Source organism: Cygnus atratus, chromosome 11 (genome assembly GCF_013377495.2).
Source record: "Cygnus atratus isolate AKBS03 ecotype Queensland, Australia chromosome 11, CAtr_DNAZoo_HiC_assembly, whole genome shotgun sequence".
NCBI classification, from domain to species: Eukaryota; Metazoa; Chordata; class Aves; order Anseriformes; family Anatidae; genus Cygnus; species Cygnus atratus.
In genome coordinates this window covers 17784746-17799306 of record NC_066372.1, presented here as the reverse complement: position 1 = coordinate 17799306, position 14561 = coordinate 17784746, and the positions used below count along the sequence as shown (strand labels likewise).

Below are 14561 nucleotides of genomic sequence, written 5' to 3'. Positions count from 1 at the left end.
CATCCCTATTTTTTTCCACAGCTGCTGGAGCCAAAGTCTGATATAATCTTTATTTATAACTTTATTTATAACCTAAGCCCTAAGTGCACTCCTGTTGCCCTCTGTTCCACCTTTCGAGCCACGCAGCATTGCACATCTCCTGTGACTGGCACTGGATATAGCATTCCAAGTGTGGTTTCCCTGGTGCTTTGATTGGTGCCAGAATAACTTCCCCTAATTTATACTTTCAGTGTATATAGGAACTCTTAGGACTTGTTTGCCTTCCCTGACTGCTGCTCAAACTTGTGCTTTAAAAGCTTTAAAGCTTTAAAAGTATGATCCACAGAAATTCCAGGCCGTGGCCCACTCAGTGTGCAGTTGTGTGAAGCACCAGGGTGTGCTTGATTTGCCCTGTTTATTTGACTCTCTTGAAAGCTTTGCCACATTGCTTTAATACAAGAATTATCTCTAGTGTCTAAAGCATAATTGCCACAGTTGTGAGCAGGAGACAAGCTAGGCTGTTATTAAATATTTAAGATGGTTTCTGTAGTTGTGGAGCCACACCTCTGTTTATTGCGTTAAATCCAAGTCCAGCTTTTTGGGTCTTTGCTGAAAAGCTCAGTTGCCATCGCTTAATCACACATGCTAATTATAGTGAAGTGTCATCTTTTCAGCAGCACACAAAGAGCTGTAGGGATTTTAGTCATCTGTAACAAAGTAATAGGTGTCTGAAATGAACATGCTTTTTGGTGCTATCTGTTGAATCCCACATGTGGTGTAGCATCATCGTTCTCTCCTGGCAAGATGCATTTAACACCTATATCTACGTACTCCCTTTTCAACTGTGTTAGTCACCAGAGCACATTCTTCTCAGCTTCTGACTGCAGTGGTACCAGGTGTATCAACTTTGTTAGTAATCAAGTCATGGATATTTAGGGGACACTTGGAAATAGGATAAACCACTTCTCTTTCATGTTGTTCTGAAAACACACTGAGCATTTTGGTATGTTACAAGAAACTGCAACTGTGCAGAAACTGCGTTCTGTGCAGATTGTAACCAGCATGCAGTTTTTATGTCCGGTTGTATGAGGAAGGAATTAATGCTGGATTTTATTTGAAACAGTGGAAGGAAAACAATAAACAAGCGGTCAGCTTCTTATGAGCTCTGTGGTTTGTTTGCCACGTTACCCTGACTGTAACTCTCTAGTTAAAATGATGCACAGAAAGTGTAGTTTTAACTACAGACTACAAGTGTGTTGATAGAGGCTTACCAGTGCAAAATGGCTTACACAGATTGCAAGTGTTTATTGTGCTAGTAATGGATTTTGTGTTGATATAGTTCCGTTGGTAGGACTTCCAACAGAATAACAAATGCTGCTGTGATAGGTTGTTTTGATATAGGTTCATCAGCTACGCAAACCTTTAACTCATTTCCTGATTGTGCATTCCTGGTCCTGCTATCTGAAAATGTGTTTTCGCAGGTGTTGTCTTAATGCTGGTGTAGAGCCTCTTTTCTTGTTTTTGCTGCACCTGTTTGTTTTTTTTTTTTGTATTCAGCACGGTCAAGTGGCACCAGGAATTCCTCTATGATAGGATTTACACGCACAACTTTGCATTTAATGTCTGTGGAAATAAAGCATGTTCATATTATTCTACTGCTGTGCCTAGGGAGTGGGCTCAGCACATGCTGCTGCTGCCTGTGTTACTAGTTCTGTATTTTGAAGTGTGGATCCTGCGCTGTGCAGTCCGTGCAACTGTTCACTGTCAGGTTTTGATGTATAGGCGCAACTGTACTTGGCACAACGTAGGAAATCTTTATTGGGCCAAAAGGTAAACTAAGACACAGAGGCAAGGAAGCCTCGCTATGCAAACTCTTACAGTTGCTTTTGTAAACATAAGCAAGACAGCTGTGCTCACTATTTTGTCATCAGGACTGTAGCATGCTTTTCCTCCCATAAGGTATATGCGGTTACTGCTTCCCATTTGCGACAAAATGGAAAATCTATTGTAGAGATCTGCTGTCCAGAGGACGTGAATTTATATTCTTTGTAGTAGCTTCCATATTTATTCATTATTAAAACACATGTTGGAATGGGATTTACACAGTGTGGTGTCAGCCTTGGAGTCCTGTGTAAGTCATTTCCCTGCCCTCTGACCAAAGTGAGCATTCAGGGAAAACTTGCTCCAAGGGAGAGAAGAAAATCGTTTACTCTACTGAATACCAATTTAAAGTAATGAGAGGAAATAAAGTCTTTTAAAGTTTGCTTTTATTAAGGTATTCTTGGTGGGAATTGGCTGTGTATTAAAACTAATATTTTTCCTTCAAAAACTTCCTTCTAGGAATTATTCTTTTTATGTGCTTGATAACCACAATCTTCAGCAGCTGTGGGACTGGAACCATCATAACTTGACGATCAAGGAGGGGAAAATGTACTTTGCATTTAATCCTAAACTGTGTGTTTCTGAGATCTACCGTATGGAGGAAGTTTCAGGAACCAAAGGACGACAGAGCAAAGGAGATATAAATCCAAGGAACAATGGGGAGAGAGCCTCTTGTAAGTTCAAACAGCCACCCACACCACATGGCCATGTTGCTGACTGTTACAACATGTAGAGGTTAGACACTACAGTGGGATTTCTGTAACAAATGTTTGAAGAAAACTACCTTCAGAATCACCTTTTTTTTTTTTGATGACAGCAGCATCCAATAACAATAGGAACATACTTGGGATATGAGAAATAAAATCTTGGTTTTGGTATAGCCAATGAAGAACAGTTTTTTTTTTTTCTGTTTCCTTTGCAGATGTACATCATTATTGGTATTTTCCTTGCTCAGATACCTACTCTTTCTTGATATTAAGGAGGCTGCTGAAATAACAACTCCATAGACTCCAAAATAAACCATTTATATTACATTAAAGCTTCTTTTCAGCTCTGGTCAAATATTGCATCTTGTTGTTAGAAATGCTTGTTGTAAACCCCGTTTGCTTTGCTTTGTTTTCAAATTATTTGCTTTTGATTTGAGAATTGTTTTTAGTGTTCTACAGTATGGCTAAACTTCAGTGTCTTTCCATTTAATTTTGGATTCTGCAGTGGCCAAAATTATTTGAAAGTCCTCTGTAGACTTCGGTGGTCTTCACGTCAGGTCTCCAGGTGTAACCAACACATTTAAAAACAGTCTCTCATGTAGGAATTAAGAGGACAGAACACTTACAAATTGGACCTCAGACTCTTAGAACTGACAGTGCATTTTTCTTTGGTCTATTTGTGGTGTTCTTGGAGCTGAGTAAATTAAAATGTATCTTGTGTATAAGTCAAGTCCCCTTGTTCAGGATGGTGTTTACAAAACTAGGACACTGTACTCTGCTGAATGTCTCTTTAGGCGTGATGCATAAATGCAGATGGCATAGATCCTTGTTGTAAGCACACTCCATTCTTTGCACATTCAATAGAGTAAAGGCTTGCAGTCCTGGAGGAGTTACAGACACACAGCCAGTCCTTACTACCACTGAGGCTAGTGCCAGCCGCTGCCTGTTTTTTTTTTTTTTTTTAAAAAAAAAAAAACATTACAGAAAGCTTTCTGACTCCGAGAAGGGGAAAAGAATCAACAAAGCTAAATTGCCTTTGAAAAGACAGCACCAATAGTGTCAGTGTACATGAGGGTGAAACGTCCTTTATTTTTTCAGAGACGTCTATGGAACATTCGAAACTCACAGTTGACACTTAGAACACTATTTCTTCATCCAAGAATTAAGTTTTTAAAATGCTATTTTGTTTTGGATTGGAAAACTGAGTGAGTTGGTAGTAGGAAGCTGTTCATTTCCAAGCTGGCAGCTTTCATTCAGCTCTGTTCAGTAGAGTAGCTGGAAGCTGCTGCCATCAAATGGTTGTGCAGTATATGAACTGAGTTTTGGAGTTCTTGGTCCAGCCTGCAGTGAATAGGAACATCAACTCCTTTATCCTTTCCATCTTGTCCATTCTCCAGAAAAACAGGTTGTAATCATCAAAAATTGTTTTGGAAAGTGAGAACAGAGTGGCCAGTTACTGCCTGTACATTGGAGTTGGCTGATCAATTTAGTGCTACTAAACCAGTCCTGTGAATAAACAGGACTTCCATTTCTTACTCAGGGAGAGTCTGAAGTAGTTTTCAGGAGTTTTCTGGTGATGCATTAATGTTCTTCAGAAAAAAAGCAACAAACAGGTAGCTCTAACATACACTATAATGATTGCCAAGGACGGTACTTACCCTTAAGCACTCAAATATATATTGAATGAATATGAAATGAGGATGAAAAGCTCAGGAATAAGGAGTTGGCATATTGTGGTATCATAGGCACTACTGGAAAGGCTAATTAGCTAAAACTGACATGTAAGAAAGAACAAAAACTATTAGGTGATGCAGTGCTAACTCTGCCCTGTGATGTCCTTCTGTCTTGCAGGCGAAAGCCACATTCTGCGTTTTGTTTCCAACACTACACTGAAGAATCGGATTAAACTAACGTGGGAACGGTATCGCCCTCCGGATTACAGAGATCTCATTAGCTTCACTGTTTACTACAAAGAAGCGTGAGTAGATGTCTTCAGAGACTAATGGAGACAGTAAAGGGATGGTAGACAATTTTATTCTGACTGCTGTTTTGCTGAGAACAGTCAGCTAAGTTGTTCAGGTAGTTCCTATTTCATGCAGTTTACGTATTCCATCCTGTTTACAAATTTCATCTTCAAGTCCTGCTTTCATTCAAATGCTTTTCTTGATGGAGCAAAAGCCCCATTTAAAACAAGGATTGTTTTGACTGAAGACTACAAATGGGTTCCAAATCCATTGGGTAGTTTCAAATTTGAAAAAATGAGATAGATGGCTTGGGTATTCTCAGGGCACTACTTCAGAGCTCTCTGTAAGTCATGTTGTTATACGTAATGAGATATTTTACTTCTCGAGTCATAGTACTAAGAGGGTGTCACAAATCAGCAGTATTACCTTGATGACTTGTCTTACTTGGGGTTTAGGGTTATTTAGGTTATCCAACCTCAGTAGTTTTCTGCATTAGTATCTCTTGATAATGAAGTGGCACAGTTGCTGGAGAAAGCATAATTTCTTGGGAGGTTTATCTGCCTCCACATATCCTTGTATGATCTCAGATTTAAAGTAGAGACAAAATACAAATGAGTACGGTAATTGTACAAGTTATTTGGAGGGGTGAAAGGTAGGTTCAAAACAGTGGTAATGACGTACTGAGCAAGGCTGTGAGACACAGAAGAAGAACTTGTTGAAGTCCAGTATTGCTTGAAAAAGAGTATCATCGTGATGGTGTACTATGATGCAGTAAACTTAGTGCTGATGAGTTTATAGTAAATAATGAACAAGAATAGTACTTGCACGAGTGTTGCAATTTATGAAAAGCAGAATTACATGCCTATGTAAGCATGTTGCTCTTGTGTGGAAACAAAAGGGAAAAAAAGCCTGTTGGACTGGTCAAGGCCAGTCGTGGAAGTCAGAGATCTTTATAGTAAAAATTTGGCCACTATCAATAAGTATTTTAAGTTGCTTCTGTTTCATATATGCTTAGGTGAAGTCTAAATATGTCTGAAGTTTTTCACTGTCTGTTGCTGATAACAAAAGACAAATCCTGTATTAGTATTTCTGTGCAGGACCTTGCCCTATTGCTAGTGACTAAAGATAAGACCTGTAGCTAAAGCCGAACTTTGAGTTTTATAGTGCTTGGAAATAAAAGCAGATTTTATTCTGTTGTATTCTGCTGTTGAAAACAAGTAAGCTATATTTGTTTCATTGAGCAGTGTTGAAACGAGGTGCTCTCATAAATGCGTGACAATTTTAGGGGCAAGTAAATATTTTGTACGTTTTTTTTCTTTGAATATTTCAGGCCATTTAAAAATGTGACTGAGTACGATGGTCAAGATGCATGTGGCTCCAATAGCTGGAACATGGTTGATGTTGACCTGCCACCAAACAAAGAGAACAATCCTGGAATTTTACTGCAGGGATTGAAACCTTGGACTCAGTATGCCATTTATGTCAAGGCTGTTACCCTCACAATGATGGAAAACCATCATATTCATGGAGCAAAAAGTGAAATTGTTTATATACGAACCAATGCTGCAGGTGAGTTCCTGGCCTCTTGGCTAAGAGGTTGATAACACTGCAGGTATGCTCATTACATTACTGTGCAAGTTCTTTTGTTAATACAGAAACAGAATTTTTGGGCAGATGTATGCAATGCTAGAAAAAGTCGATAATTTTAAAAGCAGCATTAAAATTTGTATGAAGGTTTTCTCATACCTTAGGGTATCAGGCTTTGTCCCACTGGTGAAGGTAAATTTTAATGCAGTTTCGGTTTGGACTGTACATGATGGTTACAGTTGTACCCTTCCTAACCATTGTTAGTGGGGCATAAATATAGGAAATCTTTTCTTTAAGACGGGATGGTGGTTTTTGTTGCAGTTTATTAGGATTCACTGTGAACGCTTGCATGCAATTGTACTGTAGAACGTGCTGGGTTTAAAATGCCTTCATTTTCTTTTTTTTCCTTTTTTTTTTTCCCCCCCTAGTGCCATCCATTCCCTTGGATGTTATTTCAGCATCCAACTCCTCTTCCCAACTGATTGTGAAATGGAATCCTCCCTCTCTTCCCAATGGCAATCTCTCATACTATATTGTACGATGGCAGCAGCAACCTCAGGACAGTTATCTTTACAGACACAATTACTGCTCCAAAGGTAGGAAAACTAAACGCAGTTGTGTTGAAATGCCTGGGACTCTTACCTGACAGGGCACATTATTGACAAGCGCTAAAGCCTGTGTCCTGCTTCACAATGCTTTTGTGAATAGCAGCATGTACAAAGGGATGGGTGTATTGTTGCCATGTTCATAACAGGGAGAGGGAAAGAAATAAGCTGCCTCTGTTCTCTTAAGATAAAGTCCCAATTCGAAGATACGCTGATGGGACCATTGATACAGAAGAAGCTACTGAACCCACCAAGCCAGAGGGCTGTGGGGGAGAAAAAGGACCTTGTTGTGCTTGTCCCAAGACAGAGGCAGAAAAGCAAGCTGAGAAGGAGGAAGCAGAGTACCGGAAGGTCTTTGAGAACTTCCTTCACAACTCCATCTTTGTCCCCAGGTAATGAACTCTGGATAAAAATTGCCTTTTTTTTTAAAATAACATTTCCTGGAGCTAAGGCTTCCTGAATGAGAGAGCATATGTAGATAACACCTCAACCGTACACACATAGCCTTTCCATTTGTGTGAGACAATCAGCAGTCTTCTTACTTCACAGTTTCTCTTATTCACTAATTTTCACCCTACTCTCTCCATTTTAGCTAATAATAAGGGTTCTTACCTATATTGTTCAAGGACTTCAGTGATGGTTTCTTTTCAGAGTCAAGAGTCACTTAAGCAGCTCTTTGTCTATAAGGGTCTCAGAGATGAGCAACATGTATCAGACAAAGGATTTCAAATGAGATCTTTCTCTAAATAGCCATTTAAGTGCTTATGTTCCTAATCAGAAGATTTATTTGCCTTTGAAGGTGTGTTCACCTTGCAGAATTGAAACTGGTGTGCCTTTCTCACAGCACTAATTGCAGAGGGCATATTGGTTTTCTGGGCCTATCCTGCAGAGAAATAGTAAATATACTCACTCTTCCATGATAAATACTGCTGCATACACGTTAAGTGGAATAGTAATGCATCATAGAGTGGATACTACTGAATTACTTGATGATTTTGATCCATGAGTTTCTAATTTATCCTTTATGTAAGGTGGTCTTACTTTAGATAATTGGATCCTGGAACCTAGCACACAGTGTGTAGCTGTTAGGTTACAGTCTGTAAGCAATCGCATTTCAATCATGCGTGCTACCTCATTGTCTCTGTTGGCAGGTAAAGTTTATGGTGAAGTCCTGTGTTTGAGAGCTCTAAAGTGTGCCTCTGTTGCTCATTAGAACTAGGTTATATCACTCTCAATCGTGATATTCTGGACCTTTATTTAAGGCTCTTTTGAATTGACCTGTTTGGGTTTGGTATATATGTAGTGCTTCTTAGCTTTGTCCAAAAAATCAGGAACTGGTTGTCTCGCTTTGGAAGTACTAAATGTATCTGAGCTGTGTTTGATTCATGTTTAGTGTTGAAGGTTGAACTTGAGGAGTATTTCCCTGCAGATGGTAAGAACCAGCAGCAAAGGTGATGTACAGAGAAGTAGCAGCCACCGTGACTAGCCAGGACGTAATTCCAGAGCAATGTGAGATTTTATAAATGTGATCTCCTTTTGGTCTTCTTGAAATTGCAGAGCAAGGAGTTTTGAAAGGCAAATTTAAGGTGTAAACTACCTGAAATTCTGTCAGATCAGCTTTTACAAAATATATATATATATATTTTATTTCAGCACAGTTTGGTCATTTAAATAATCTTGTTATTTTCTCCCAAATTTTCTTGCATTCCCCAAAACAAAAGGAAAATCACAGAACCTTGAACTCAGTAACAAATAAACTGATCAGTTCGCAAAGGATTTCCTGAAAGCTTGACAGTTTCCCCTTTTGCTTAACTTACTGTCATAAGGGTGTGTTTTGTAACAACAAGGGCATATAAGGTGTAATGCTCAGAAATAGCTGCATAGCAAAGCAACTTTAAAGAGACTGTATGTCAGGGAAATCAGAGATTATGAGCTAGTGAAATGTCTCTATGGGACAAATCTAAGCAGCTTGTTACTTGCTGATGTCAATTTTTTTTTTTCTTTCCCAAGGGAGCAGTTAGTTAATGTGTTAATGCAAGCCTCAATAGTAGTATTTGTTTCCAGTGTTGTACCTGTCTTTAGGATATTATGAACAAAATGCAGCATGTAATGCAGCATGAAAATATTCAACTGTGTGGTTTTAAGGTTGTTTAAAATGACTGTTGATCTAATCTTGTGTGCAGTTTCTGGATGACCCCATATCTATTACTGTAGTCATGAGGTAGATTTCAAACATTACGACTATGGTTAGTCTTCGGCAGACACTCCTGACCAGAGGAGGACAAGTTATTCTTCATGTTTGGTTCTCTAACGAGCAGGATAAGATGGATGCTGTTTATAATGGAAAGTATATGAGAATTAATGTCAAAATTGACATTGAATTTAAGAACAGTTAGCTTTTATATTAAATGGCTTATATTTTTTTTCTAATGTCAATTTGATTTTATTTTTACGTTTTCCTTCAGTATCTCTTGCATTTTTCTTCCTTCCTCTCTTTCAATAGAATAGATGAATTTTCATATATTTATCTCTAGACTTTTCCTTATTTTCTTAGATGCTTGCTTTTTTGTTTTTATCTGTGCCTTTCCAGCAGGAAACTGCTTGACACACAAGCAATGGTGTCAAATGTCTTGATGTTTTAATCGTGTTTGCCATGTGGCCTTTTCTTGTCTTCATTTATTTTTGTGCTGTGGTTTATATGGCAACTGAGAATGTCAAAATGACTACTTGAAACAGTAAAAGAATTTGGAAAAAATTGTAGTGAAATCCTAAATAATAAAAATAAAAATTCATCCAGTCTCTGCCAGAAGATTTCAAAACCAAGTCAGCCTTTTCTGGCTTGCTCTGCAACAAGCTGCTTTGTGGCTGAGTGTGGTAAGACAGTATACTTGATGGTGAATTAACTTCTCCTGTTGCATCAGCTTTTTGCTGTTGTGTGTTTTGGGCAGGCCTTACTCACCTGATCTGCAACTCACTCTAGTACATATGTATTAGATTTCACCCTTGTCGTTGATAACCACTGCGCTGATCAGGTGCTAAATGTGCACTGGCTAAGTGATTGCAGCTGGGATAGGATTCAAGCCAAAAATGTTTTTGTGACCAGTGTCACTCTTCTTTATTTTTTACTTTAATTCCCCTGTTGTGTTACTTTCCAGGTGTGAGCAGTCCAGCTGACTTTAGTGACAAGGAGAGCGGGAGGTAGAAAAGCCAGGTTGCCTAGCAGTCAGTGCTTTGGTGCAAAACAGATGTGGATCTGACACAAGACCAAGTGACATGTCTGTTATGTAGCAATCATGTGTTGGTTAGCTCATACCAGCCAAATGTTTATAGAGTATTTTTATATTGATGTTTGTACTGACGCTCAGGCCTGTCCATTATAGCAGTTTCTTAGACTTGGGAAAGTAACAGTCTTGCTGTAAATCCTCAGGTTTAAATCAGTTCTTACATGTCATATAGCTGCCTGTAAGGTAAAACAAAGTTGCTTGGTAAAATCTTTGCTATACACAATATTAGTGCTGTGTTTTCTCATGCAGGGAGATTGTTCCTTTGGAGAGATTTTGTTAAGGTGTGAGAATTAGAGGTAAAAATTGCTGTATATTAGTGGTTGTTAACTTTCATGGTTTTCAGCTGCCGTCCAAGGTTTCTTTTCTCAGTGCAATGCATCCAGTGTTCTACAATTCGATTGCAACTGCAAAGAAATAAGTTAAACCTATTGAGAGTTAGCTTTGCTAATCAAGCAAACTTCAGAGAAGTTTTTTCCCTAACCTTTTAAACCTTTAACATCTGATTTTTATTTTAAGCTTCAACATTATTGTCATTAAATACAGATCCAGTTTGCTTATTAAATAACAGTGAAGCTCTTCTTGCTATTCAGTTTATTGTGCCAGCACCAGGGTGGTCAGAAGTTTGCACATTTATCTTGAGGCTTGATGTGAGCCTCAGAATTTAGATCGGTTTCCAACCAAGAGAGTGCAGTAGGATGTGCTGACATGCTGCAGGTTCAGCTTAAGAGAACGCTTTCTTCTTGTTTTGCAGTTTGCTTTGTTTAGCTATTTTCTTAATAGCGTAGTTACCTTTTTTACTGTTGTTTTTTTCCACGCTTATTCTGGAGCTAGAGGAAAAATGAATTTTCTCTTAAGAGATGTTTTTTCTATACGTGTCTGTTTGCTCCACAGACCTGATCGGAAGCGGAGGGATGTGTTCCGAATTGCAAATGCCACTTTGGCCACTCGAAACAGGAACACGACTGGGACAGATCACTTCACCAATGTTTCTGATGCAGAGGAGAGTGAGGTGGAATACCCGTTCTTTGAGACCAAAGTGGATGGCAAGGAGAGAACTGTCATCTCCCATCTCCAGCCTTTTACTCTTTACCGCATTGATATTCACAGCTGCAACCATGAAGCTGACACACTTGGCTGCAGTGCTTCCAATTTTGTCTTTGCAAGAACCATGCCTTCAGGTACGCTCTCACAAGTATAAAGCTTTGTTTTATTTTCCAGGAACAGATCAATCTCAGAGGAGACAAATCTTCCAAAAGCAGTTAGGAAAGCATTGGGGTTTAATGTAAACATTGAATGCAAGAAGATAAATTGGAACTATGTAAAACTTTGTTACAGTAGTGTAATGGCCTTCTCTGGTCTCTCCTGTGTACCGATTGATCTGTATTGCGTTTTTCCTGTGATCTGGAGAAGTGCAGATGTGCCTTCAGTACCTACATGGTTATGAGAGAGTCAGTTTCCCGGCTGTGTAGATGAGAGCCACAGATACGATGGGTTTAAAGGTTTTATTCTTCAGTTCCCTGTGTGCTGAATAGAGACAGGGAAACATATCCCTGCTCATGTTTAGTTTTGCTATGCTCATGCTGAACTGTTTACAGATGTTAGAGTTTTGCTGGTGGGAATATTTGCCAAATGTTTCTTCTGTCACAGAATGACCAAGCATTTGTCCAGCCTGGAAACAGGAAGAGTACTGTATTGCATTGTGCCCAATCACGGGCATCTAGAATACTTCAAATAAGAGACATTAAATGTTCTACTCGTGTTTGGGACTTACACAGATTGTACTTCTTCTGAGAAGAATAGAGATGATTTTAGTGTAAGCTCATATGCATCCAGCGAAGAGCTTCTGACTCCAGCAGATGTCTGGGAATATTTGATGCAGAGTGGTAGCAATTTTGCTTTGTTTCTGTCATAATGCTGCAGATTCAGCTGTGTCAGTAAAAAGCAAAAAGTGTTGCCTATTTCAAGGAAATAAGGAAATCCGTGAGTTGGGGGAAAAGGAAAAAAGCATTCGTAGTTTTTAGTGTATGGCTCTGAAAATTAAAAACTAAATAATTTTCTTGTAAACTCAGCCACTGTATCTTTGGAAAAGTAGCCTTTTTTTTTTTTCATTTGAAACTGTCTTCATACTCCTGTTAGGATTTGAGTAAAAATCATGAAATCACCAGGAGTGAAAATGACTATGGATAAAGCAGTTGCTGAATTACTGATGGGACTCTGTTTTAAACTGTGTCAAGTTTCATGGGATTGCCTACAGCTAAGGGATGATGTCAGTGGGACAGATTTTACTGTGTTTGCAGCCATTTGCAAACAGGCTGTTGTTTACAGCCATTTGGTGGGAATATCTGTGTCTGCATGGTTTTGGTGTAGCGGAAGGTTTGGAAGGAACCACCAGGTGCTGATAAACTGTTCTTTGTCACACATACAGAGCACAGTTACTAAAACAGCACCAATATACTTTGTGAAGCTGTAATATGCTGCAGTTTCTGACAATCAGCAGTTCAGGCAACATTCATCTCTCCAACAAGCCCCTGGCAACTGTGTTTTCTTCTCTGGATCTTCAAATAGCACTTAACAGAATGCTTTGATACCTAAAGAACAGCATGAACCTTTTGTTTTGTTTTTTTATTCCCATCCATTGTTCTCTAAGTTCCTGTTTAAGCAGTAGGTGTTCTTCTCACATCACTTGTGAATATTTTACAGAGGGAGCAGATAACATTCCAGGAACAGTAGCATGGGAAGCAAAAGAAGAAAACACCGTCTACCTGAGGTGGTTAGAGCCTACCAATCCAAATGGGCTGATACTAATGTATGAAATCAAATATGGGCAGCATGGAGAGGTGAGGATCTGGTATTTCTCTGTTCAGAGTTAATTGTAACTCTAATTTATATTTCATACTTCGATCTTGTCACATCTGACTAGCTAAGCAAGGTTGGGCTAAGTGTATTTTCAGTCTTGAAGAATCCAGGTTTGAGTACAACTGTAGTATGTTTTCATTGCTTTGACTTTGTATGTTACAAAAGATGTAGTCCTTACAAAAGATGAAGAGCTTTGGTGACTTAAAGCTAAAATTAAAATCATCATGTTTGAGCTTGCTGAGACTCATGTAGCACTTCATGCCATAGAGGGTGACTTAGCAGCTAGTCTACTGTCCAAATTATTCTTTCTGGTACCCTGTTAGATTTCAGACTTTTTGCTAACGGGTTACCTGCAGTATATAAATGAGAATCTGAAACGGGTTCAAATTTGAGACCTTCATTATGTTTCAAAAAACCACAAAATGTAACTCAAAATTGAGGAAGGGGAATCTAATGTTGAGGTATATTCAGTCTTTAAAATAAATAGCTTGAGCTTTTTTTTTTTTTTAAATTTTATTGTTTTTTAAGTTGCAGTACAGTGCAAGGTATAACAAAAAGCTTGGAGATCAGCTACTACTGAGAAAGTTACCTTCGTGACTTTCACCTGCGATGTCATCTTTAAAATGTACCTGCTTCTGTATTCTTAAGAAAAGTAACTTTTTGGTAACTTTTTGTATGGTGTTTATGGTAGCAGCCTTCGTTCAGACATTTGTAGCTAACTAAGACTTAAATCATTGAATAGTGTTTGACTTAATCTGCTTTTACATGTGGGCCAACTGAGGCACAAAATGGGATCTTTCTTAACGTGCTTCTGTGGGCTGCTACAGACCAGTGATAGAAATGGTTTCTTCAAACACCTAGCTCCAACCAACATCTCATTCCTTTGTTTTCTTTTTGTCAGTTTTTGGATTCCATGTATCTCCTTAAGCTGTTGGAAGAAAAAAAAAATTAGCAGATGGGGCTTTTAATTACAAAGATGAGCTTATCTTGCAGCTACATCATCTTCTCAAGAAGGAAGAATGTGAAGATACTAACATGAACTGCAAATTGCTTTTGTCTTTCAGGAGAAGCGGGAATGTGTTTCCAGACAGGAATACAAGAAGCTTGGAGGAGCTAAACTAACTCATCTGAACCCTGGAAACTATTCTGCTAGAGTTCAGGCCACTTCATTAGCTGGAAATGGGTCATGGACCGAGCCAGTCTCTTTCTATGTACAACCCAAATGTAAGACAAATGTTTGTAGGCTGCGTCAAACTGGGGGAGTTGCCTGTTTAATAATTCTTAATGTTTATGTTTGTAATTGGGTGTATGAACCTCTTGCCTGTGCTCTGAATACTCTTACTTGCCGATTTTTTGAGGGAATTCATCTGTTCAATTTTTGATAAGTGTTGACAAGGTGAATTGGAGACATGGTCCTCTTTTTCATAGATTTTATGCATATAGGAGGTGCAATCAGGTGATGGGTGCATAGAACACACTACTGTGGCTCCCTGGGATGCCCAGCTCACAGTCGGGAATGCAATGTTAGAAGTATCAAATGTGGAGTAGAATTGTACAAAACCTGTGGCAATTAAGCAAACCTACTTCCAATTGCAAAGTGCTGTAAGAAACAGATCATTTGTTAAGATTTTGGCTGGCAGGTTTTTTTAAAATACCAATATGCTTTTTCATGCGACTTGTTCAGAGTGACATTTTAAT

At 38.7% G+C, this 14561-nt stretch overlaps 1 protein-coding gene across 3 annotated transcripts in view; it reads left to right on the top strand.

The window, feature by feature from the left end:
• The window catches only part of IGF1R (insulin like growth factor 1 receptor), a 180797-nt gene that overhangs the window by 139044 nt on the left and 27192 nt on the right, over positions 1 to 14561 (top strand). For all 3 annotated transcript variants that reach the window (XM_035554764.1, XM_035554765.2, XM_035554766.2), the window contains 8 exons: positions 2320 to 2534; positions 4419 to 4545; positions 5862 to 6100; positions 6547 to 6714; positions 6911 to 7115; positions 10899 to 11185; positions 12708 to 12844; positions 13928 to 14087. In XM_035554764.1, coding sequence (XP_035410657.1) covers positions 2320 to 2534; positions 4419 to 4545; positions 5862 to 6100; positions 6547 to 6714; positions 6911 to 7115; positions 10899 to 11185; positions 12708 to 12844; positions 13928 to 14087 — 1538 coding nt within the window. The remainder of the gene's footprint in view (positions 1 to 2319; positions 2535 to 4418; positions 4546 to 5861; positions 6101 to 6546; positions 6715 to 6910; positions 7116 to 10898; positions 11186 to 12707; positions 12845 to 13927; positions 14088 to 14561) is intronic.